The sequence below is a fragment of the Haplochromis burtoni genome, unplaced genomic scaffold (assembly GCF_018398535.1).
Source record: "Haplochromis burtoni strain Fernald_Lab_line unplaced genomic scaffold, NCSU_Asbu1 Contig_21, whole genome shotgun sequence".
Lineage (NCBI taxonomy): Eukaryota > Metazoa > Chordata > Actinopteri > Cichliformes > Cichlidae > Haplochromis > Haplochromis burtoni.
In genome coordinates, this window is record NW_024582382.1 from 3278597 (window position 1) to 3304073 (window position 25477).

The window sequence follows — 25477 nt, forward strand, 5'->3', positions numbered from 1 at the left end:
CCTGCTTGATTTCCAGCTAACCTGCCCTTGTAGCTTCTTATTGGCAAAACACACCTGATCCAGGTAATAGCAGCAGGTAGGGCAGGGATATCTCAAAAACAAGCAGGATGCTGGCCCTCGAGGACTGAAGTTTGACACCCACGATTTAGGAACATCATAATGGCATGCCTAAACTTCTTGATGTGGCATTAAAGCTTTCTTTGAAAGCTTGAAATACAGCTCTACACAAGACCTCAAAACACAACTGAAATAAAAGTCTATTAACTGATTTATTAAGTGTTTTAAGTTGAAAAACACTGTGCAACTATCTACCCATGTGTCTTGCGCAAAGTAAACATCTGCCAAAATAATTAACTTCTTTGTGATGGCCCCCCAGTCCTCCTGTGGCCATTACATCTGCTGCTCATCTGCTCATCAGAGGGGATCGACCCAAGTACCATAGTATTCATGCCAATGCTGGTATTAGCATCAGATCAAAACATACTGAATTTATCCACTAACTTCAGTATTTTTTGGGTTTTTTTGGAAATAAAAAATATCCCTCAAACATACAGTATGAAATGTTTTATTTAAAGAACACATTTATAACAAGAAGCCGACGTCTTAAATCACAGTGATTTAGTGGTCATTAAAATATGTTGAGAATTTGTGAACTGATGATGAGTCATCTAATAAGTCATAAGATATGACAAACTTCCCCCCACCATATAAGTTGCATTTATAAGTTAAAGGTTTCAGTACTGGTATTGTTATAGGAAACCCTGTATTTACTTGGTATTGGATACCAAAATTTGCTGTATTGCACAGCACTTGTCATCACTGCCTTGGTTTCCTGCGTCGGGCTGCTGGGCTGAGGTCGGCACAAACTGAACTCACACACAAACTGAAATCAGCAGATTGTGCAGGAAGGAAAAAGCAAGTTTGTTTGATGTTTTTTTCTTTCAAGAATGCTGGATTTTTATTTTTATTTTGTTTTTCATATGTGATTTTAGTAATTAGGCTATAGTCAACAGGATTTATGATGGGGTTGTATATAAAATAAAGAACTGACTCATTTTGCAGGTATCTTTATGGCTCTCTCTTATTGGACCTATATTATAATCAATTCAGCCCTTTTTGCCCACTTTAACTATCTTTATAGAACTGTTATACCTGTGACAATTTCTGCTGCCTTTTTGGGCCGATCCTTTAGAAAAAGATATTATTAATGCAACTGAGGCTTTTTATTTGGATAAATAAAGGATATGTAAAGGTCACTTTACCAAAAACTAATTGCAGATTCTACTTTTTGACTGATGTAATTACATCATTATATACACCTGATGTAGTTACACCAGATGTAAATCAATACAAGCCTTCCATGATGTTTGACTTCTGTTTAATCAGTCCAAAAAATATGGAAAAAAACCTACAAAACATTTTTATCATAAACTTTGATCTTCGCTGAGACAAGAGAGGCCTGCACTTCTTTGTGGGAACTTCTTTGTGGGTTTGTGGGAATGACTATCACTGTTGTTCGCTGGAGTCCCAAAGCCTTATGGTTTTGTAACCCTTTCCAGATTGATATGTGTCAATGACTTTTTCTTCTTATCTGTTCTCAAGTTTCTTCACATCGTGGTATGACGTGTTGCTGTTTGTCAGACAGGTTCTATATAATGGAGCTCTCAATTCAACAGGTCAGGGAGTAATGAAACTCAGCTCCCCCCCCCCAAAAAAAATGCAGTTAATCACAATCAACTCATCATTTAACAAGAGCGGGCAATTTCGCTTTCACAGGGCCTGGTAGGTTTTTCCCTTAAAAAATGAAATCATTGTTTCAGAAATGCATTCTGTTTCATTCAAGTTATTTTTGCCCAAGCTTAAAATTAGCTTTCAATGAAAAATAAATATTTGTTGGGGTTAATAGTTTGCTCATAGAGATCCATTGAGCAGTTTCATTTATTAATGTCCAAGACAGTCAAAAATGCCTTTTATAAGCCATTGCAATTAGTTTATTTGTAAAACAAGTTCTGACATCATGCAAAAGCCCAAGTACTAATCACCTTCAAAATGACAGCACAGAAAGTGAATGTAGATTCCAAACACGCCTAACTGGCACGCACTACTTTGCAAATTTCACTATTAGAACATATGATCTGTCAATTGCCCCCATAACGAAATGCTAAACCTGAGGAACTTTGAACTCCTTTTCGTCAGGCTGTAAATTAGTTACAGTATGTGCAGCCAGTGTGTCCTGAAATGAAAAGCTTTGTTTTTTAAAGTCGTGATTGTTGTAGTCATCATCTTCATGTTTGTGACGTACTAAAAATGACAACAAAGTCATTAGGGTTAACACCACTACAGGTCTCATCTGCTTTTGATTCACATGTTTGCCCTCTCTGAACTCACCCATACATTCAAAACAACCACAAACGCTTTGTCTCAAGGAGTGAACGTTTAGATTAGTAAGTTTGTAGAAAATGCAATTTGGGAAAATAATACACTGGCTGCTCAAGCCAAAAATCTCAAAGAAAAATTGGAATTTGAAAAGTACAGAATCATCATGACCAACACAAACAAAGCAGCCAGACATGTCTGCGCTACGAATAACTCAAAGAACAAAACTTCAGTGAGATCCAAACAAATAAGACACACACACACACACACACAAGCGGCAGTTTTTTTTCCAGGCAGCAGTTGTTCACGTAATGTTGCTGTGGAGTTAGGTGAACACTAATCCCTTAAATGTCAGCTAAATATTTTTGAGAAGTTGTGTCATTGGTTGGCAAACTAAACATACACATAGTGAAGTTGAAATACAGTGGGGTAACATTTGCCAAAAAAATAAAAACAAATCACAATTCAAATGTGGTCATTCCTTTTTGGCTTCTTCCTTCTCGTGTTGGATCTCTTCGTAGGTGGGCTCGTCGTCTTTTTCGTCCCCTTTTTCTTCCCCGTCGTCTCCCTTGGCGTTGGGTACCCAGAGCCCAGAGTCTATGCACCTCTTCATGTGAGCCTTTGCCACCTAAATCATGTAGAACGAATCACATTTATGAACCGAGTAAAGCTAGGATGTTTAAAAAAAGATATACATACATTTTTACATTTAAACAGACTCAGATAAGAAAAACTATAATCAAATCAAATCAATTCATTTATGTAGCACTTTTCACAGGATAAAAACCGCAAAGTGCTTCACAGTAATAAACCTGCACGACAACACCAAACAACCTACCGTTGGATCCATTTTGCTAATAACTTCTTGCAGCATTTGGATGTCCTTCTCATCAAAGCATTTCTGCATCTCCTGCAATTACCAATGCAATCTGTGAAACACGCCATTCAAGAGAACGAAAACAAAGGAATGTGCTCAATTATGCTGAAAACTTACAGTTGGAAGTGACTCATACACTTCAACGGGATCGAGCCCTCCAGGTCCAATGCGCTTCTGTCGTTCCTCTTCCTCATATTCCTTCATAGCTTTTTCTATCCGGATCTTCGCCCTTCCCCGAACGCGCTCCTTGAATGACTCCAGTTCATCATTGAAAGCTTCCTGGTACTGCTGATCTGCTGTCTGATAAGGCACATGTATGCACACGTATGCACACAATTAGTACGAGGGTTTCCCCATGTCAGAGACCGTTTACGGAAACTGTGCACTGTACACTGAGGACTAAATTTAGTTCCTGCACATCAGGTCTAGATGCAAAAAAACAAAAACAAAAAACCCCAAAATAAAACCACTCCACAATCCCTTGGTACACCAGACCGAAATTATTATTATGAACTAAAAAAAACTGCAACGAAAAAAACGGTTTAGTTAAGTAAACCTGCATTTGCATACATCTGTCAAGCTTTCAAAACAGAAGGATTATAGGTTAGACTGTGTTTCTGAAAACAAGGGAGATAACGACAGATCGGGATTCAACATTGTGAACTCAGAGGAATCTGTCAAAGGTTAGGAACCGGTTCTCTACATTTGCAGAGTTCAGGTGATGATCAATGTTACCGTTCTCCACTTCTTTTAATACAAAAATTTAGACAGAAAGGATTTTTTTGACTGCATTTTTTAATACATCTTCGACAATAAGCAAATCCCAGAAAGCTGAATCTGTTCATCTGGATGCAACTTTGCCAGCGGAAGAAATGTTTCATCACTAATAGACAAATTAACCACTCAGATGACTGATGAAGCGTTTGTCCCACAGAAAACTTTGAATCAAGATGAACAGAATCAACCTAAATCCATCCCTCTGTAAAACTTTAGTGAACAGTGAATACCTAACCTAGGCAAAGATAAACTAAAGCTAGTCATCTGAGAACTTTTCTGCCAAGTCTTTTTGGATATGTGGTTGTGACCATTGCCAGGTAAATCTCCAGCAAAGTGTAAACAAACTTTTTAACCTTAACTACTCTAAGCTCCTGCCATAAGAACAGGAGCTTGGCTTGCATGCCACTGCAAAGTGTGGAAGAAAGAGCTCTCTGCCCGACTTGCTAACAAACTCAGAAAGACAAATAAAACAGACGTGGTGAGGTAAAACGGTCATGGAAACATTTATGTAAATAGGAAACAGTTTTCTTAAATACCTTGGAACCAAACCATGCCAATGCCATCATCTTTAATAATTTAGCCTTGAGCTCAATTTAATACCAGGTCTCTGAACTCCACCCCATATTTAGGTCACTGAATAAGTTATAAGATCCAAATCCAAATTGCAATGCCTGTACTGATGCTCCTAAACCTTTACTCTGACATTTACTTTCCATACAATAATAATTAAAAAGACCAAAACTAATAGAAGCTAAACTAAAACTAGTTACCTTAATCTTTGCAAAAAACTGGCGAAAGCATCCACGGGGGTCAACTTTGAGGCTTTTAGCAAGCTCCAGAATGAACTGCATGACGATGGTCTGATGAGCCACTTGCTCCATCAATGCGTGTTTCTGCAGGAGGAAGAAGCGTTTTTACAGCTTAATATTTAGATGGAGTATGGTCGCGTGCAGAAGGAATTCATGACAAACAAGCTCTGTTTGTATTACTTACCTCCTCAACTTCAAGGTCGATGCACATGATCACCAGGTAGTTGGCGGTCTCTTCGCATACCAGATGAGGATGGTCAGAGAGGTACTTCTGGCTGTCATCCCAACGTCGCAACATGCCTGCAGTAACGAGAGTAATGAAGAAGCATCTCTACTCTCACCAGTACCTTGTAACGAGAGTAAATACTGATGCATGCGAGTGCTTACCGAAATGTTTGATCTCTTTCTCATATTTCTCCACGAATGTTTTGTGCTTTTGCTCCTTCTCTTCTTCGGTCTCTTCGGTTTCAGGTTTGACATTAACAATACTCTATGAAAAAGACAGTGGAAGAATGGACTCGTTAACGACAATGTCTCTGAGTTCTACAGAAAGAATGTCATTGCATACAAGTTAGAGATGTCAATATTAATAAACCCATATCTGAAAATTGCAAGAAAAGATTTCAATGTGTTACAAAGTCAAAGAATGAGAGTCGATGTAGACTTCTGCATTGAATCTATACTGTAGGTATGTCGTAACAACAACAGTTGTATTGGCCTGTTTAGTACTGTCAATTCCTCCTCTGCATTTCTGTCTACTTTTTTTTAAATACTTGCTCAATCTATCAGCAACTGTTTCACAGTTTTATTTGTTTCCATCATGGCTAACTCTGCATATAACACACCGAGACAGGACCAGGTAATTAACACTACGCACAAGCATGAATGCTGGCGAGAGTATTGGATCCTTGTGTAGGTTACTTTGTAGGATCTGCAAAGATTCAACACAGAACTCTAAATCAACTGTAAATGTTGAAACAGAAAAGTCGACTCTGTATGTGTGCCCTTTCCCTATTTCCTTCAGTCTAATGTCTACTCTTAAGTAACTGGTGATACTTCCAGCTTTGAGCCAAGGATCAGTGCAGGTGATGGCAGCTGATGCCACATCTGAAGTACCATGTCCTTTCACACATTTTATTCTAAAGCAGGACAGATGGGCACAGTGGCATACGAGTTGAATGGATGATAAAGCAAGGTGAACAAGGTGTTGAACTTTTGAGGGGATCTAATGGCTCTGTTGTGGGGGACATGTGGTGATCATGTTTTCGGCCAATTTTTCCCTTGGTTGTCAAGCTCAAACAAACAATTGCAGAAGTTAAAAGATGAAATATGGAGAAAAGACAACAGTTTTGTTAGCATTTGTTTTCCTGAAAATACTTTAGAAAAAAAAGAGTGTAATAAATGATGTGCGATGTAAAACCTGTAGTGCTTTTTAAGCTCCACTTACTCTACCTCACCTTGCTGAACCCATCCTTGCTGAGCGTGTCTACATTCCACGGCATCTTCTTCTCCTCCCGTTGGTAGTCTCCCACCTTTCTCTCCCAATCCCGTTCCTCTTTTTTCATTTTCTTCTCCTCAGCCTGGACTTTGCTCAACTCTGCTTTGGCATCCTCTGATGTTGAAATGGTTAGCTCCTTGATTTTCTTCTGTGTGTCTGCCAGCTTGCGTCTGCACTCGGACAGTCCCTTGTTTAGTTCTTCACCTTTCTTCTGAAATTCCTCCATCCGCTCCACACGAGCCTGAGGTCAAAATATAAAATCTTTACTACTTGTTTTTTTTCTTTTTTCCAAATGTGGATTTAGCTGCAAAAAGTTAAACATTCCTATATTCATGTTAAAAGTGAACACAGAACCAAAGTAAACACACGAGGTCAGCTAACAGTTCAGGTCAAATATGCATCACTTTTACTTCATGTGTAGCATCTTAATTGTAACCATGCGTGGCTTGTTGCTATACCTGGTGTCTCCATCTGAAGAGACTGGGTGTGTCGATGTTTGGATGGATGTCATCCTCATCGTCCGACACCTCGATGTGGTCCCACACGCTGTAATCTATCCTGGACATCCTGACACCAAGACCCCAAAGCTAACACCGTTAGCTTACAATAGGCTTCAGCTAAGTTCGTGAGCTATGAGAAGCTAACAAGTTTGATTGAAACAAGGACAGATCGCAAGATCGCCGCACAGCGCAGAAATACGTATTTGTTTCTTTAGAAGAGCTTCTTGCTGTATTAGATATAGACAAACTCAGATGAACCTCCCTGAAGACAGCGGGCTAGAGAGTGCTACAGAATTCTAGAAAGAATTGGAGCTACAGATTTCCGTTTGACGTCATCACGTCATTGCGTCAAGAGGACGACGCCGGAAACACAAGAGTGCTGTTCCTTTCCTTGTACTTCGACTAGATAAATAAAATAAAATAAAGTAAAATAAAATAAATGACTCGCTGTAACTTCTCTTCAAAACATCATCTTTTTAAATTTGTCAGAACAAAAATGAAGTGTAAAGGTAAAGAATAATTATGTATTTGTTTAGTCTTAATATGTTATAATACCTTAAAGTATAGAGACTTAAATAATTTAATTTAAAATGACTTCAGTTAATGAAAAATAGGAACCCCACATCTTCTGATTGCCACAGGGAATCATCTGTCTCCATCTCATCCTATCCCTAACATCTTCATCATCCATCTGCGTGTCCTTCTTCACTACATCTATTAAACTTCTATGTAGTCTTCCTCTTTCCTTCCTGCCCACTAGGTCCATCTTCAACATTACGTGTTCTCTATATCATTATTCCTCCTCTAATCATGCCCATCTATTTTCACCTTCATCTATTGTAGGCACTGCGATTCTGCACACCATCTTCACTCTTGAATATTGGTGCAGGTAAACAATCTGGGTAAAAAGTCCACTGCTCATCTCCAACAGGTATAGAGAAACCATCTATACCAGCCACTTTTCACTCTTTATCCTCTCCACACCTGCCCTCACTTTCTCCTTCCTAATCCCTGATTCACCAACTGTCCTCCTGTCCTTCATGCATCCTCCCTCACCCACTCATTTTTCACATTAATCAGCTCCTCAAAGTACTCCTTCCACCTTCCAAGCCCCCTTTACTTGTTAGTACATTTCTGTCTTTATCATTAATCACCCTGAACTGCTGCACATCCTTTCAAGGTTGAGGGCTCTGCCTAGCTGATAGAAGAAGTCTTTTTCTCCTTTCTCAATGTCCATTCTCAGATGCATCTCACTATAAGCCTTTTCCTTTGCTGTAGACCTTGCTTAACAGTACTCATATCTACATTCTTTATTTCCCTTACTATATTACCTTGTCTTTGCTAACTTCCTTTGAATGCTTTCCCGTATTTTTTCATTTCGACATTAAGTATGAAATATGTTCTTGTCAGTTTCCCTCACCACTACAGCTGTACTTTCCCAGTCATCTGATGACTCCTCACTATTACCATGAGCTGGCCTCAACTCTTCCCTGAACTCTGCACAGCATTCTTCCTTCCTCAACCTCCACCATTCAGTGATTATCTCGGCCTTCAATTGCTTCCTCTTTTTGATGTCCAAACTCATCTTACAGACTACCATCTAATACTGCCCAGTTCCATTCTCCCCTGAAACCACTGAGCAGCTTCCTGTCTCTTTCAGATTACACCTTCAACATGTTTGCTTGCTCCATTCTTATGCCACCCTCTTCTCGACCCACTACCATCAGTGCTTTCACATTTCTTTCCTTAACCCAAAACCTCTGACCAACTTTTAACCTACATATCCATTGAACGCTGCTTCAGTCACCACTCTCCACCACTTCATCCAACTTAATCCAGTATTCCTCGTTCTTTTCTAACTGGCATCCAACCTGTTGAACATATGAACTGAAAACATTCAACATCGCTAGATCAAAAGATCCAAAGCCTGCATTTCTTGATTTGTTTTCTTATTTTATTGCCGTATATATATATCTTTGGCTATATATTTGATTGGTCTGAATGTATAAACCTTTATCAACACTCTTTATTTTTACATGTATAATTCTATTAAAGCTATAAGTTAAGAGACTAAAGCTTAAAGCCTTAAGAAACTAATTTCTGCACACTGATTCACTTGCATTCGTACGTCAAGAACAGCAAGCAGACATTAATCACAATTACAGCACAGATGTCATTTCTTAAAATCTAGATATAAGATATAAAGCCACTTTGGCCTGCTAAGATGGCTCAAAGGGTGGTGGAAATTATGTGAGGCACAGGAGGAAGAATAAGATGAAGAACAGTCATTCCCAAAAAATATTCAAGCATTTATATTATCATGTTTTTGTGCACGAATTGATAACCCATATAAAAAGAAACAGCAGAAGTGTGAAGTAGGTGATTTTCTTTTCTCACAATTATGTACTCATTAAAGTGTTTCACATTTTCCGAGACTCCAGTTTTATATGGTTTCTAATTTTTTATAATTATGTTAGATGAGAATAAAACAAAACTGGTTTCTCAGCAGATCCTCTGTTGCCACAATGATGTCTTGGTAAATAAAAGGGAAGTTGAGGAGTGGATGGCAGTATGTGTGTGCGTGTGTGTTAGGAGGGATGATCTATTTTTTATTCAAATTTTTTTTTACATGCAAGATGGCCACACGAGGCCAGAAAGATTTGAGTTACATGTTTTGAAAGCTGTTTACATTTTTCGTCCTAGGCGTATTGTGCAATGTACCATGTGTGGTGTGATTATTCTCAATGGTTCCCTGTGTGATCTGACAACACTCCGTGGTTTTGAGAACGTGCAAAACTGTGTTGATGAATTAGTAAGATTTGCCAGAAGTTGTGTGAATTTACTTGTTTAGAGTTTTGACAAAAGGGGGCAAGGTTTCAAAGTGTAAAATGAGCCTGAGCAACCGTTTACAGCTGCTCAAGATGGCAATGACTCCCATGCAGAGAATGTGGAGCTCATGTACTAAGGAAATCCTTAACAATGTAGTTTGTCTGGGTCTAACAGGTACAACCAGGGTGTCAGTGCTAAAATAATCCAAGGCCTGGATTCACAAATATTCAGACCACGCCTAAAAAATATTAGGCATGAGTTACATCTTCAGAGACATTTAGGTACATTTATCCTGTACATTGTGTGCACATTTGCACTTACACTTTAAAAACAGAGGGTAAAATAAGATGCATAGCTAAAAATAAAAGGTTAAAGTATATTTAAAATGTTACAGTAAGAGGGAGTCCCGTATAATAATAACCTATACACTCCATAGGGTAGAGTTTTACACATTCACCCAACAAGCAAAAGGTCCCTGTTTCAACCCATCTGATGTTGTGTCAAGAAGGGCCTGACAAATCAGAAATCTGGTGCTACTCGCTGTAATGACCCCTTGCAAATATGGGGGCAGCTGGGCCACCTTTAAAAGTACACAACAAATTCAAGAACAAACAAGCAACTTTAAACCACAAGAATATCCACACCACCTATAACAAACTACACAAGTCGAAAAAATGACATTATTTTTGTTCCAAAGAGTCATATGGGGGCTCTTCCCATTGTTCGACTTGCACAGGCCCATTCGCTCCAAAAATCAGTGTCCTCCTGAGTCACACTACTGAGATTACTTCCTAGTCACTAAGCTACTATTAATCAAATAAGTAACATGAGCTTGGTTTTTACTGTAATAGCTTATCAATGATTTAGATCTCCTTCATTACCAAACTGAAGGATTTAATTTTACTAAAATTATTCTTTTTGCTTCTCTTTATGAGTTGCCACAGTGCCTGCCTCCAAAACTATGCCAGTAGAATTCAGCTGAGGGGGTGCACTGACCTTTTTGGATGGGCCTGGACCCCTGGGGCCCATAACACCAGGGACTAAAAGTTTTAAGTCACTGAGGAGGTGTGGCTGACCCAGTTCTGGCCCGAGGGCCAGAATCGACCCAGCAGAATGGAAGGTGAAAACAACACACCTAGGAATAAAATCTACCTAAAGCATTATCTAAAGCATTATGTAGTTCTAATTACAATTATGTAGTCAATAAGGTTGTTGAATTAACTGAAAGCCACGAATCTACCAGAGTATTATTAATTTCACACCTCCACTTTTACCTGCTTCCATAAAGAAAATGTTTGACATCATGAATCAATCAACAAATCTTAAATTGTAATGACTTTCTTGTCCTAATCATTGCATGAGTGGTGAATGATGCTCCTAATTTAAAAAGTATAACCCAATTGTTTCATTCAATGTGCAAACATTTTATTTCTTTACCAGAAGGAAAAAACAATTGTTAGAGCCTCATCCTTGTCTACCCAGCTAGCATTAAATTTTGTCTTTCTGCCATGTTCTCCTCTACACCCCTAAAAGCTATCCACTGTACGATGTTCGTTGTAGGCTGAGATATGAATAACAAGTTAGTCTCGATTTCCAGGGAAATTCTCAATTTAAAAAATCTTTATTACTATAATTAGAATAAAACCCCTTGCCACACACATACTTGAAATTTCATACTAGGCATGAGAAATACATTGGGTGTGGACAGAACCACACGATATAATATTTAAATACATTAGACAGCTTGCATTGTTCAGCTTTGTGAGGCTGCCAGATGTGTGCCATTTAGCCCCAGGGGAATGAGTGATTATGAGGCTCTCTGCAATCTCAAAATGTCTGCTGTGAGAAAACACTATTTAAATTTACAAACGGATGGTAGCAGACAGACAAATAAATATGCAACAACTCAGCAAACTCCACTGTCATGTTATACTGATACAATGCAGAATTATGCCTTGCATGAATACATGCAACATGGAACTATTCGCTACTTTTGCTCTCTGCGGGTTTTGAGTCTTTGAACCCGGAGCAGCAAATGGAGTTTCCCGCATGCACTTGACAGCACCGCCGCATCTCCGCGATCTCCTTCTCGCACAGGCTTTCCACGTACTTATTAGCTGCAGGGGGGAGACAGAGTTAGGCAACAGTTCAGGTTCACTTCACCAACATATAATTGCGTCAAAGTGAGCGCTTAAAGCACCTTGTAAACACTTCTGAATTGCACATGCTTGCTTTTGGCACGGATCCTTCTGTGGCATTTCTGAAAGAGAACACGACATTCTTTGTTGTGAGCAAATGCAAAGAGGACTTAACATAAGAAAGAACCTAAGAAATGACTCCCACCTTTATCACTTTTAAGTAGTTGTCATGGAGCTAATAATTAGTCTCAAAAAGCTAACTAATGTTAGCTGCTCATGCTAGTCCCCCCTTGCTAAGCAGTGTTTTGAACATGTGACTCTTCAACAGCCAATCACCTCTTAGGAAGTACAGCAGCGTCATCTCGTGGTCAGAAGCCGCAGTGACCGCGTGACAGAGGTCCAAATGATAAAATCCACACACAGATGGCGCTAAATTTTTAAAATCAACACTCATATACTAGTTCTCTATATATTTAAAAATCCTCTTACGAGGCAGTGATTTGATCATGTGAGTCTTCAACAACCAATCACCTCCTAAGATCAATGACTGTAGAAGTATAACCACGCCATCTCGCGGTGAGAAGTCGTAGTGACCCAGTGACAGAGGGAAAATGATGCAATGGCAGCTGTTTGAATATTGTGAAAAGTTGTGTTTTTTTGGTATAGCTTTAAAAAGGTAAACGCGTATGTATTCTGCATTAATTTCAAACACAGTGAAATAAACTTTTTTTTTTTTTTAGGTTAATTTAGAGTGTTTTATAGCTTGTGAAAATCAGTGTCTCAGATATTAGATTATTTTCACAAGTTTGATTAAATTAATGTTATTACAGCATGAATACTGTTAATCTCCTGGGCATGCCACGTGCAATCGCAATTATGGGGGAAGGCTGCTGACTTGGCACTTGTCCAGACAGCGATCAATGACACTGTTCACAAAGGGAGAAAGGCAGAGAAAGTCATTGGTGAAAAGGAATGGGCTGAGCGTGGTGCCAGTGCATCAAGAGCAAACACTGACTTTTCCTAAATCAGAGATGAACCAGATTTACTTTTTAGTTTTGGAAATCAAAGTCCTAGAGCGTGGAGGAAGAGTGGAGAGGCACAGAATCCAAGGTCTGTGATGTGGTTGGTTCACCATGTTTTATAAAGTGCAATGTCAGTGCAGCTGTCTACCAAGAGCTTATAGAACACTTCATACTTCCACCTGCTGATAAACCTTATTTCCTTTTTCAGCAGGACTTAGATCCTGCCCAGAGTCCCAAAACTACTACCAGATTTGCTGCCTGGGTTATTAATGTGCTTAATTGGCCAGTCAACTTGCCAGAACTGAATCCGGTAGAGTGGGGGTGGGTAATTGCCCAGCCCTGCCACAGAGAGGCTGTGCAGGGTATTGTCAAGCTGAGAAACACCCAACACAAAAATAAACACGAGCTGAAGGTGGCTGTTAAAGCAATGGCTTAAATAACTCCTCAGGAGTGCTGCAGGCTGATCGGCTGCATCACGCTGCTCTGCAATCATGCAGCAGTTCATGGTAAAGGAGCCCAGACTAAGTATTGAGTGTACAGATGAACATACTTTTGATAAGTTGGATATTTCTGTATTGTAAATCTTTGTTTCATTAATATAAGACAATATCTCAAATAAGAATTTGAGAAATTGGCTTCTGATTTCCATGAGCTCCAAGTCATAATCTTTAAAATTAGAACAAAATAGAATATGGAATTTTACTTAAAATGAAAATAGGAAATTATAAAGGTTACCTTTAATATGAATTCTATCTATATGTTCTAAGTTCTGCATGATTCATTTAAGCTTCATCTGGATTGGACAGACTACTGTAAATTATGTGTTAGTATTCTTAATATTTTTTTCCTTTGGAAAGATGTTTGATCAAAGGTGGCTTGTTGGTCCATGAAAGAAGTTTATTACAATTCATTTATTAAACTTGTATTGATAAAGATGAGAAAACAAAGACGTCATATTTACAGCCATGTCCTGGTGCTAGTCATACTGCTATGATGAGTAGCTACACTTCTGTAGTGTTACAAGATAGTTTCATTAATAGGAAAAAAGGGCCTATCCAAATACAAATTAGACACAGAATGTCTCATAAAATGTGAACTACATCCTAAAACAACACTGACAAATTAAATGGTAATTACCAAGCACAGCATATTCAGGTCTGTTTCTCTGTGTGAACTAATTCTGGATGATAAGAAGATCGTCTCATAAATATGCACCTCCATCGCCAGAGTAGCAAATGTGAAAGTAAAAAAACAAAAACACCAGAAATAAAAACTGTAAAAAAGATAAACTTCTCGCTGTGTTTCTGATGTGGTCGTCCAACCCCCTCTCCACAGTGGTTGTTTCAAACGCCTAGGTGAAAGCAAAAGAAGATACAAGTTAGGCTGCAGCGTGCACAGACAGGTTGCACATGTGCCTCATTTCTCTCTTCTACCTTTGGTCTTTGCCTTGACAATGAACTGCTTGCTTTTCTTTTCCAGTGTATTGGATGCAGTGCAGGTGTAGGTCCCTGGGAGCAGCGAGGAGGAGGTAACAGTTGCTTCATTCTCCACCCTCTCCTGCATGGGAACGGAGGATTGCCAGCTGTATATTGGGGTGGGGTTTCCTGTTGCAGTGCAGTTTAATATGATCTCACCCCCCAGTATAGAATCCAAAATCTCTGGTTCAGGACTCAGGAATGTCGGGGGAACTAAAGAGAAAGTTACACATATCATTTCTCACTGTATCGAGCATGCAGGAACTTGCTTTAAGAATGAGAAGAGCTTAGTGACTCACAATAAACAGAAGCATTGAGAGGTTCTGAGGTAACAGTGGGAGGTGGCTGTGGTCCCTCTGGCCCAAGCTCCAGCTCTGCAACACACTTATACTGCACTCCATTCTCAGCTTTAGTTGGTGTGATAACAAGGATAGAGGATACTTGGACAGGTGAGGAAGAGGTGAGATCAGAGAAGGAGTGGTTATAAACCTCAGTCTGCCCTCTGTACCACCTCAGGCTGAGATACTGAACGGGAGCAATATTCTGAACTTCGCAGAGCAGCTGGTACTCTTTCCCTGCCACCATGGGGCCGGTGTGGTTCACCTGTCTGATGGAGACACTGTCTGGAGTTTCTAAATGAATAACACACAGGGTTCAGGTCAATCAAAAAAGGGCTCGGTTGAGAAATCAATCTTAACAACAGCTTTTAAACAACTCACTGTAGAGCACGAGGTTGAGCTTCTCCTCGCATTGTTTCGGAGCTGTGAAAAACACCCCATAACAGATGGGCTCCTCTATCCAGTCAATGAGACTGTCTACCTTCCACTGGACAGACCGGTCCTCTTGTGTGTGTGAAGCACTGATGGCTGACTCCCAGCCCAGGACACGGACAGGGCGCGCAGCCTCGCAGCTGACAGACACTGACTCCCCAAAGCCCACCACGACCCTGGACGGCTTGAGGATTAGGGAGCAGCCTTCACCTGACACTAAGATACACAGCAGTGATATCTCTCACTGTTTTTCTGTCATCATCATCACAATGCATATTCATATTTACATGAAAAAGCTGTAACTACTTGCACATTATGTAACCCTGTTACAACACACTCACAAGTAATCAAGCAGGAATTGTCTAATACTTTCAAAGTTTACAAGTGTGCATTGCTAATAGGGGATTTATAGCTATACTACTAATAAGTCACATGTGCTATGACAGCAGAATTAAACTGACCTACTTACTGGGCTTCACCCACATTATATCTTGGCTGCAACCTAATAAGCATCCAGCATGCAACCACACATCTTATTCTTTAGGGCCTTTCATCACTTGAGTAAATAACAGTCTTGGCATGAAGACAAATATTTTTGTCAGCACAAAACTGGCTGCTCTAATTCTTCGAGCTCGCCTTTAGATTTATTTCACAGAAGTTACTGATCATTCCAACCTGGGTTTACTTAATAGCATTTCCATAAGACCAAACATCATCTACAACCCAAAGAAGGGAAAAGAAACACCTCTGCGACAAAATCTTACCTGAACAAAATGTGCAAAGCAAAAGAATCCATGTGAGAAAGTTGTTTCCCATGTTATTTTCTGCACCGAGCTGTGGATTAACAGGCTAGAGAAAGAGAACTCCAACTTGAAAGACCTTGGCAACCCTGCAGGGAATTATGTTGGAACAAAAGTTCCCTCCCAGCTGACTTGGGGGGCGATGGAGGGGGTGAAAGGGAAAGAGGGAAATGTAACAGGTTGCAGGCCTCTGAAAAACAGCATAACACTTACTGCACTGCAGTAATCTTAGAAGCAAGTATGCAGGATATTAAAAGCCTGCAGAGACATCGAAGTATATGCAGAACTAAAATGCCACTAATATAGGGTGAATACATCTGTCTAGTTCCTCCACCCCCTACCCCCATTTTCCAACATCCAGCTTGAAATCTGAGTAGAATAAAATGTAAACACCAAACTTTCATTCCTTAATTTTTGAGTCATGTGAGTCTCCTAGAACACAGAGGTGAAAGCATATCAGCCTGACCCACATTTTCTCTTTCCTTTCAGTGTCACTCTCTGTGAAGAAACGCTTGTTTTCCCTTCGTCTTGCATGCTTGCCTCCTATTGCTCCTGACCTCCATGCTTTGTGAAATCCCAGCAGGCAGCAGTGCTGGTCTTGTGCAGGATGTAGCTTGTAAGACTCCCAACTGTGACCAGAATGCTACGCAGCCTATCAGCTTTGACCACAACTGCAGTGCAAGGGAGCGAGTAATCGAACGCTTTATGGTGTATTTATGGACATCACAGCTGGGAATCTCAACTTACACATTGCAGTATGAGCTCAGTTCACTTGCAGCTTTGAATATGCTCTTCCCTCTAAAAGTTCTCTATCGAAACACGTTAATGTTGTACGTTTGCTCATTTGAAAAATCTTGTTTTTTTTTCCTTTAAGTCCATGACTAATTGAGCACTGGTGGCTGTGCCAGGTTGTTAGGGCAACACAGAGCATACAGAAACAGTATTTGAACAGTGACAGAGAAGGAAAAAAAACATGGTTTCATAAGAAATATGTTTATATTGGCAACAGTAGTCTGGATCACAAATGATCTTCTTTACATTCACTTTTTTAAGAACTAATTAGTATGGCAGAGTGAACATTGTAAAATGTAGCCAGACTCAAAGACAGAGAGTGAGAAATCAAACTGGTTTGACTTTGCCTCGTCTCCTGAATTGTTTAATTCAGGATTTACAATCACACACATGTAGTTTCTTAAAAACATGTCACTGGTACAATTAGACAAACTCTGGTAAAATGCAGACTCAGTAAAACAACTGTTGTGTCATGAGAAAAGTTGGCGCAATACTTGATAAACTCTCAGTCTATTCAGTGCAAAAATTATGAAGCGATCCGAAAGACGTACCAGTGCATACAGAAATCAAATTTTACAAAAAAGGAGAAAGAAATATGAATAATTTATGCATATCCCAAAATGAATACTTAAAAAAAGTAATTACTACATTGTGCTCTCAAGTAATTCCATAAAAAGTACCTCCAAAGCATTTACATGTTTAGGTGAGTAGAAACAAAATGAATATATAAAATGCTGACATAGAATTGCTAATTTTTCCTTAAAAAATGAGTTTTATGCAAATATTTAATGTACTTCTTGATGAATTGTTATTTTTTTAAAGACACACAAGAGGTCCACAATTCAGATGAGGCAACAATTGCTGTTAAATAGTACCCAATTATCAAGTCATATGAACAATAAAAACAGTATTTTTTAACACAATTACTAGATGAGAAACATAACCCAAAAGCACAACCGCACAAAAAGCTGAGAAATCCACTCTGACCATATATAGCTGTATCAACGTATTACAGCAATTGTGTCCAAAATATATGCTCTGTTTAATTCCTCTGACACATGTGAGGCTCTTCTTCACGACCTTTGTCTTCATTTGTAGTTTTGCATGGACAGGATATAGTGGCTTCATCGGAGCTTTGCTGCAGCACGAAGCTGATAATCAGCACAGAACAAACCATACAGTATGTGTGAAAGCCATAAAACCAAAATGATGAGCTAGAAAAAGAGCGCCTGTTAGGTGTTAATTCCCCTGAGTCCAACATCAGCTTGATTCATTAAATGAGTTTATGTGCACTCAAGTAGCCATCTCGACATCAGCTACAGACTTGTGCAAATGTGCAGGAGAGAGGAAAACATCACATCCATATGCAAGAAGGTTCGAATTAGCCTGATTAAAACTGAAACAGGAAGCATTTGTGTAGTAAAGATTTCCAAATAAGGCCAGCAAGCACATCATGCTTCCAAAATAAGACTGTAGTGGGGATGAAATCTAATTATTTATCTGTTGCATTTTTATACACAGACTTGTAAAGGTTACTGCAGTGCATTTAAACGCATTTCCTGTATTATATATGTTTGTTAGGGCAGCAATCTTGATTAGTGGAGCTTTAGAGATAGTTGACAAGATAATGCATTTTTAAAGCTACAGCTTTGAGCAGAAGAACACCCACAGAGCATGCAGAGCAGACATGTCCTTTGTCCATTAAAAGACATGTTACAGAATTTTTGGGTCCAAGCACCAAATAAAATCGTTAACAAAAATTAAAATAATAGCCATGCAAATCTGAATTTAAAAAAAAGTCTGCCTTATACTGGTCCTGAGGGAGTTCCTGGTTGATAGCCGTCTTTGTTGAAAGAGAACGTTCCATTAGGTGTCACAAAATATGCACCAGCAATGAGGAGCAAAACTCCGACAGCCACACCCACTCCCACTATGACTCCAAAGGTTGTTCGAGACCCTGTGGGAGATGGGAAATGTTGTTACATTGTTGCTCTCAACTTATCTGCTCAGACTTTCTGCTCTGTCTGTAATAAACCCCACATCCCAAAATAAAAATGAAAACAAAGAACAAAGCGATTAAAATCCCAGCAATGGTCCCAGGACGACTACATAATGGAGAATCACACCATAAAATATTATAGACAATAAGAATGTTTAACGAGATACAAAATGTCATGAAGTAACTGATGAGAACTTACTTGGAGCTTCGCTGATATTGAAATATTTGGTCACATTGCCCTGTTTACTATAGGCTGTGCATGTATAGACCCCTGGAAGCTCAAACGGTAGGGTTAGAATTGGCTCAATCACTTCTTTGTTGTCATGCCATTCTTTTGTGAATTTTGGGAATTCCCAGTGGTATGATGGTGGAGGGTTTCCTTTAGCGTTACAATTTAAAGTCATATTTTCACCAACTGTCATTTCCAGAGTCTCATTTCCAGCCTTGGTGTAGGTTGGTGGGTCTGAGAACATACATGCAAATAAAATACAGACAAATGTGAAATAAATTAGAAAATAAAATACAAGGAAAATCTTCTGATGTTTGATCAAGATCAAGTTAAAAACTCACAGAATACAGTCACTCTATGCGACATTGAGTGCATCATGGCTGGACCTTGTTCTCCTGGCCACAAGTTTAGTTTTGCTTCACACCAGATCTCAGCTCCATCATCATCTCTATGAGCAGTCAGAGTGAGGACAGATGACTTACTCACGGGAGATGGACTGGACTCAATAAATGTCTCAGAATTTAAGATCTTATTTCCTTTGTGCCAAAGCACAGAGAGATTTCTTGCTGGTGCAACATTAACAATGTCACACTGTATGGCAAACTGTTCACTTTCTTTCACTGTAGTTGAATTCTGTCTCAATGACACACTGTCTGGCATTTCTGCAAGTAGAAGAAATATAATGAATTAATGTCATTCACTGTTCAAATACTAAAACACCTTTTCTGGAAATATATGAGAAAGTTAAGGCTACTTACTATAAACAGTGACTGGTAACAGTTTTACACACTGATCACCATCACGGGAATTCACATAACACATTGGCTCTAACTCCCACACTGGCACAGAGTCAATTTTAAAGTCAAGAAAAGTGACATTGTGGGTAAGGTCCACTCCTCCATATGGAGACTCCCAGCCCATTCCTTCAGTCTGGTTAGATAGTGAAGTGCACTTGGCTGATAAGGTGTCTTCAAATCTCACCACAACTCTAGAGGGACTCATTTGTAATGGACAGGAGGCACTTGCAGGGTTTCCTAGAGAAGAAGAAGACTTAAGTTTATGGCAACATTTACTTTGATGTTCTACTAAGCATTACGGTCCTGTTAGTACTCTGACCTGGTTCAGAGGACTTAAGACTCCGTGCTGAAAAGATGAGCCATTCAATATCTGAACACAAACACTAAACAACTCTCGCCCAATTAGTATTTGAAAGTCAAGCTACTCCAGGATAGCCAGAAAGATTATTGTATTAAAAAATTATCAATTTCATACTCTTCAGCTCTCCAGATGAAAATTTATTGAGGACCTTTTTTAAATTTCATAAAGATTTGATATTTTGATTTAAAGACTTTTAATCTCTCCTCCATGCCTGCTTCATGCCCTGGGGGATGGGGCTATGGCTCTCTACATCCTCTAGCACACCATTACATGGGGAAATCTTTTGAATACAAGCGCGCTGATCCACACAGGTGTGCACACGGGTGTCCACTGTTCATAGACATAAACTACACCTTTATTGGCTGCTATTTCCAATCACATTGTGCGCTGTCGGTCCTACGTGCTGCACAACAACATTCAATATTTAGTATTTACTGCTGTTTACACTTAGCTAGATTAACGTGATGGTCTTGTGTTTAGTATGTTACTCTGTTTTTTTTGCTTGTTTTCTCTTCTTTCTCTTTTTAAGTGCCCTTTCTCACTGTCCCTCTTCCTTTCTGTTTTTCTTTTCCTTCATCTTTCTTTCTCCCTTTCCTATCCCTCAGTCATGTCTGTCCCATCTGTAACAACTGAAAATAAAATAAAATAAATAATAACAACAAAGGTTGATCAAACGGACCAATATGGCAAGGCCGTGATGATCCATTTCGCAAAGTAAATCCATTGGGTATCCTTGTTGGTCTTCAAACAACAATTCTGACGGCTAAAGAACCAAATGGGACAGGCAAAAAAAAGGACTTCTAATCTAAAAGGCATATCCCCCCAAGAAAGGAGATCAGGCAGTATCTAAAGCATAACTGGTACCACAAGTTTGTTGCAGAGTTACTTCATCTTACATCATTATACCTCCAGCCGATAAATGAATCCATTTCAGAAGCAAAATATCCACTGGAAACTTTATTCAAGTAATTTAAAGTATTGTCTGGGATCAGTATCAGAGACTAAGATTTAACCAGCCTTACTCATATTTCTCTTGCAAAGAAGTTGATGACTGATAATAATTAATTGCTTTGTTATGGAAACTGCAAATTTTCCTCCTTATTCCTATGAAGCTTAAAGAAATCTCCTCATAAAATTAGCAAGAAATCTGCCCCTTCTGTAAAGAAACAGATCTCTGAGAAAAGCTGGTCTGTCTAGTAGTGCCATAAATCATGTTTCAAAGTTGTTGTTTTTTTCTGGGTTCACACAAGATGATGAAATATGGAGATGCAAGTTTATGTAGACACATAGAGTACAATTTCTATTCATATCTATTTTTGCTTCACTGAATGTAACCCCCCTCCCTACTTTTGTTTCTGGTAGCACTTTCTTTTCATTTTGTTGGTGGTGACGGGGGTCGGACTTGATTGGATTTGAGGGGTTCTAACTTTTTTTTGTTGTTTAGTTTACAGTGGTTGATACAAATGTTACTATATTTCTTCTTGGTCATTTAGTTTCTCTTTCATACATCTCCAGGAATAACAGCTCAGACACTGACCTGATAAAATAGACAAACTTGGGTCAATGATTTACAAGCTGTGTTTAGTCGAGAAGATCTAACAACACCGAGATTAAAAGTGAAATTCACGATTATAAGAAAGAAAACAAATACAAACCCGGTCACGGACAGTAGGACAACATGTTTATACAGTCCACGAACAGAGCTGATATGTATCAAACAATGGGCGTAGGCTTTCTCCCGAAGATGAGCTCGAAGCTGCAGCGATCAATTCATAAAGACACAATATGGTAGCTTTATGTAACAAAGAAAGAAAACAAGCTCACCTGTACACGCGATTAATAAACCGAAGAAGAAGAAGGACCACACCATGGTTTCAGCAAACAGGGAAACACGCTCACAAAGAAAAGAAAAATAAATGAGATCTGGCTGAATAAACTTAGTCACGCACCCGTGTCCCTCCTCCTGCTGCTCCTGTACCCACAAGCTGTGACCAAACCCTAAACCTGTAAGGGAAAAAAAATCCGAAACCAAAAGTAGTCAGGCAGCAACTATCCCGACAGTCACACGATTACCTCACCAAGCGTCCCGTCTTCTGCTCGCTCTGGCTTCTGAAGCGACATTGTGAGTTAAAGGAACAGTTCGAAGTTATTTTTCAACCCCTTACTTAATAAATTAAACATTTGATTTACTTTTGAAGAAAACCTTCAAAAGTTTGCAGTATAGCAACTAGTTTCATTTAACCTTAGCTCAACCTTTAGTTTCAGCTAATTACTCAATTAAACCCCCCTCCTCCAAGACTTCAGCATTTAATCGTCAATTTTAAAGCATGTAAATGATAAATGTGTATGCAGTTTTTATACAACCAAGTCGCAAGGCTTAGAGCTTCGTCTTTTCATACTGGGTAGAAATGTCTAATAGCAATATTCCCGACTGCACTTGAAGGCGTCCATACCTGTAAACCTGTTGGATTCTCCCACAGCACCCTCCCGAGGACAGACTCCAACAAAACACTGAGAATTCAGGTGCTTTTGTTTCATGTGCACCAAATGTTCCCAAAATAAGCAAACAGTTTATGCCTTTTATTGAGATATTAAATCTGTGTGCAGGACAGAGCAGAGTTTTTCCATATGCCTTGTGTCTGTGCAGCAGGCTGAGACAAAACTATATTGTGCTCCTACTGATTTAAATACAATGGTATGCTTATATGCTTAGGTTACTGAGTTTGTATCTAGGCCTACAATTTTCCTTTCGATTTTAATTTTGCTCATAACAACAACCAAAGAAAACAGCTATTCTGAATTACTGGCAAAGAGGTTTACAACCTTGTATATTTTATGTTCCTTTATTACACTAATAACTGCTGTTTACATGCATATGAATAGCAACAAGATGTTTAATAAGAAAATACACTTTTGCCTAAGTGACAAATATTTACAGCACATACAAACAAATACAAATATGTTATAAAGTTCTCCTCAGCCTTCACACAAAGAACTTGAACTCCATTAACCCTTCAATAATTCGGATTATTAACACATCAGTGTGCGGTTTATTTTCAACAATAAGTTATTCAGGCTTTACTGTTTCTCATAAATAAATATAAACTTTTGGATTTACATCAAATATTAAACTGAATATACAGAGACATTCAATACGACATATATGGAAGACTGAAGTTAAATAATAAAACTGCGGTGTGCACTGCTGGCAGGACAGGTGATAAGGAAAGGCAGTTTATAAATGCTTTGCATTTCCCGTGAGTTTAACAGTGCCGTAATTTATTATTGTATTTTTTTCTGTAGCGATTCAGAGGTGTACATGCTGGTCTGTTCTGGATTGCTGCACAATCCAATCATGCTTGAGGTTCAGGGCTGCATATTCTCTTTCAGGATTTTCTGTTAGAGAGCAGAATTCATTGTTCAGTAAATTGTAAGTTGTGCACGTCTTTAAGCAGCCCCAGACTATTACACTACCACCACCATGTTTGACTGGTTCTACGATGTCCTTTAAATGGACTGCTGCGATGGATGTAACGGGACGCAAGTTCAACTTTTGTCTAGCTAGTCCACAGAAGACGGGCCATCTGAGCCTTTGTGTTCTTTTTGGTCAGCAGTGATTTTTAAACTTGGAACTTTCCAATGAAGCCTAACCCTAACCTGCAGTTCTTTAGATGCTTCTCTGGGTTATTTTATGACCTCTGGATGAGATTTTGATGTTGATGCACTCTTGGAGTAATTTTGGTAGGTTCAATAATTTCTGGGAAGGTTCGCCACTATTCCAAGTTTTCTCCATTTGTGGCTCTCTCTGTGGTTGACTGGATCCCATACCATCATATATACCATAATTTAAAAATAGCATTTTTCATTTACTCAGGTTATCTTTGTCTAATGTTAACATTTATTTTATGATCTGAAACATTCAAGTGTAACAAAAATACAAAAAGCTAAGAATTCAAGAAAAGGGTAAATACCTTTTTCACTACACTGTATTTAACAAAAACTAAATCAAAATGGATAAGCAAATTAGTGAAAACAACGGAAAAAAAGCCATGTGATTCAATGGGTAGTAGAACCACCTTCAGTAGCAACAAGACCAGTTCACTCAAATAACCATCCTGACATCAGCTACAGACATACAAATACAATGGAAAACTTTGCCTAAAACTGAAACAGAAAATAACTGCGTGGAAAAGGTGTCCAAAAAAAGTCCAGGAAGCAGTGAGTCATGCCTCCATAATAAGCCTGACACATTTTCTGTACCACAAATATGTGTTAGGGCAGCAGTCTTGATTAGTGGAGCTTTAGAGATAGCTGACAAGATAATGCATTTTTTTAAAGCTACAGCTTTGAACAGAAGAACACCCACAGAGCACGCAGAGCAGACATGTCCGTCGGCCATCAACAGACATGTTACAGATGTTTTCTCCAAACACCAAATAAAATAATTAGAAATAATAATAATAGCAGAGATGTGCATTTTTATAAGAAGATAAAGGTTTACCTTATACTCATCCTGAGGGAGTTCCTGGTTGATAGCCACAATTGTGGAAAGAGATTGTGCCATTGGGTGTCACATAATATGCAACAGCAATGAGGAGCAAAACTCCAATGGCCACACCTATTGCCAGCATGACTCCAAAGGTTGTTCGAGCCCCTGTGGGAGATGGGAAATGTGTTAACATTGTCGCTCTCAGCTCATCTTCTCAGTCTTTCTGCTCTGTCTGTAATAAACTATCTTGTGGACTGAATCTGGGTGTTGTGTGCTCTGTGGTTGCCATCACTCCTTTGGGGCAAAGGTGCTACTGTGTAACGGGTACAATGAGGAGGAGAGAGAAGAAGTGAAGTGAGTGTGATGTAAACAGTTTGATGGACATTAAAGTGTGCCTAAAAACGAGCCATTGTCTCCAGTGTTATATACAAACACAGCAAACTACACATCCCTAAAACAAACACCAAAACAATTAAAATCCCAGCACTGGTCCCCTGACGACTACTCAATGGAGAATCACAGCACAAAATATTATGACAATAAAAAAAGTATAACGAAATAAGAAATGTTATGAATGTATCAGAATACAGAGATGAACAGAGAAAAACTTCAAGAAATGAAAATACAACTGCAAGTGATGAAAACTCACTGAGTACAGTCACACTATGTGACTTTGAGCGCATCATGGCAGGACCTTGTTCTCCTGGCCACAAGTTTAGTTTTGCTTCACACCTGGGCCCGTATCCCTAAAGAATCTTTGTGCAAAAAGTGGCTCCTAGCGGCCAAATTCTAAGAAAATTCTCAGAGTCATGACGTTTTCTTAGAATTTCCCGTAAAAGTGACACGACAATCCCAGTTAATATAAAAGCTATTCCTCAAGATTCCTAGCGCTTAAAAGGGCTCCTAAGGCGAGATCTGCTAAGAGCAGGGAAGAGGACT

At 39.1% G+C, this 25477-nt stretch overlaps 3 protein-coding genes across 3 annotated transcripts; all 3 read right to left on the reverse strand.

The window, feature by feature from the left end:
* Nucleotides 1–1964: 1964 nt before the first annotated feature.
* On the reverse strand, nt 1965–7184 carry LOC102308127 (cell division cycle 37, HSP90 cochaperone). The gene is made up of 8 exons (XM_005939905.2): nt 6796–7184; nt 6297–6578; nt 5227–5329; nt 5024–5139; nt 4801–4923; nt 3371–3553; nt 3215–3286; nt 1965–3004 (listed from the first exon to the last, which is right to left on the reverse strand). The coding sequence occupies exons 1-8, from the start codon at nt 6901–6903 to the stop codon at nt 2852–2854; spliced, it is 1140 nt and encodes a 379-aa protein (XP_005939967.1). The 5' UTR covers nt 6904–7184; the 3' UTR covers nt 1965–2851.
* A 3885-nt stretch (nt 7185–11069) lies between these two features.
* cmc4 (C-x(9)-C motif containing 4 homolog (S. cerevisiae)) lies at nt 11070–12143 on the reverse strand. The gene is made up of 3 exons (XM_014339255.2): nt 12010–12143; nt 11867–11926; nt 11070–11783 (listed from the first exon to the last, which is right to left on the reverse strand). Exons 2-3 carry the CDS (start codon nt 11922–11924, stop codon nt 11647–11649), a joined length of 195 nt encoding a protein of 64 aa, XP_014194741.1. The 5' UTR covers nt 11925–11926; nt 12010–12143; the 3' UTR covers nt 11070–11646.
* A 1559-nt stretch (nt 12144–13702) lies between these two features.
* On the reverse strand, nt 13703–19093 carry LOC102307478 (hemicentin-2; the record flags this gene model as incomplete). Its single annotated transcript, XM_005939903.3, is given in 6 exon segments — nt 13703–14177; nt 14260–14514; nt 14601–14933; nt 15021–15287; nt 15836–18620; nt 18862–19093. Coding segments are annotated over 5 exon segments (915 nt in total). The 3' UTR covers nt 13703–14169.
* Between the last annotated feature and the right edge of the window lie 6384 nt (nt 19094–25477).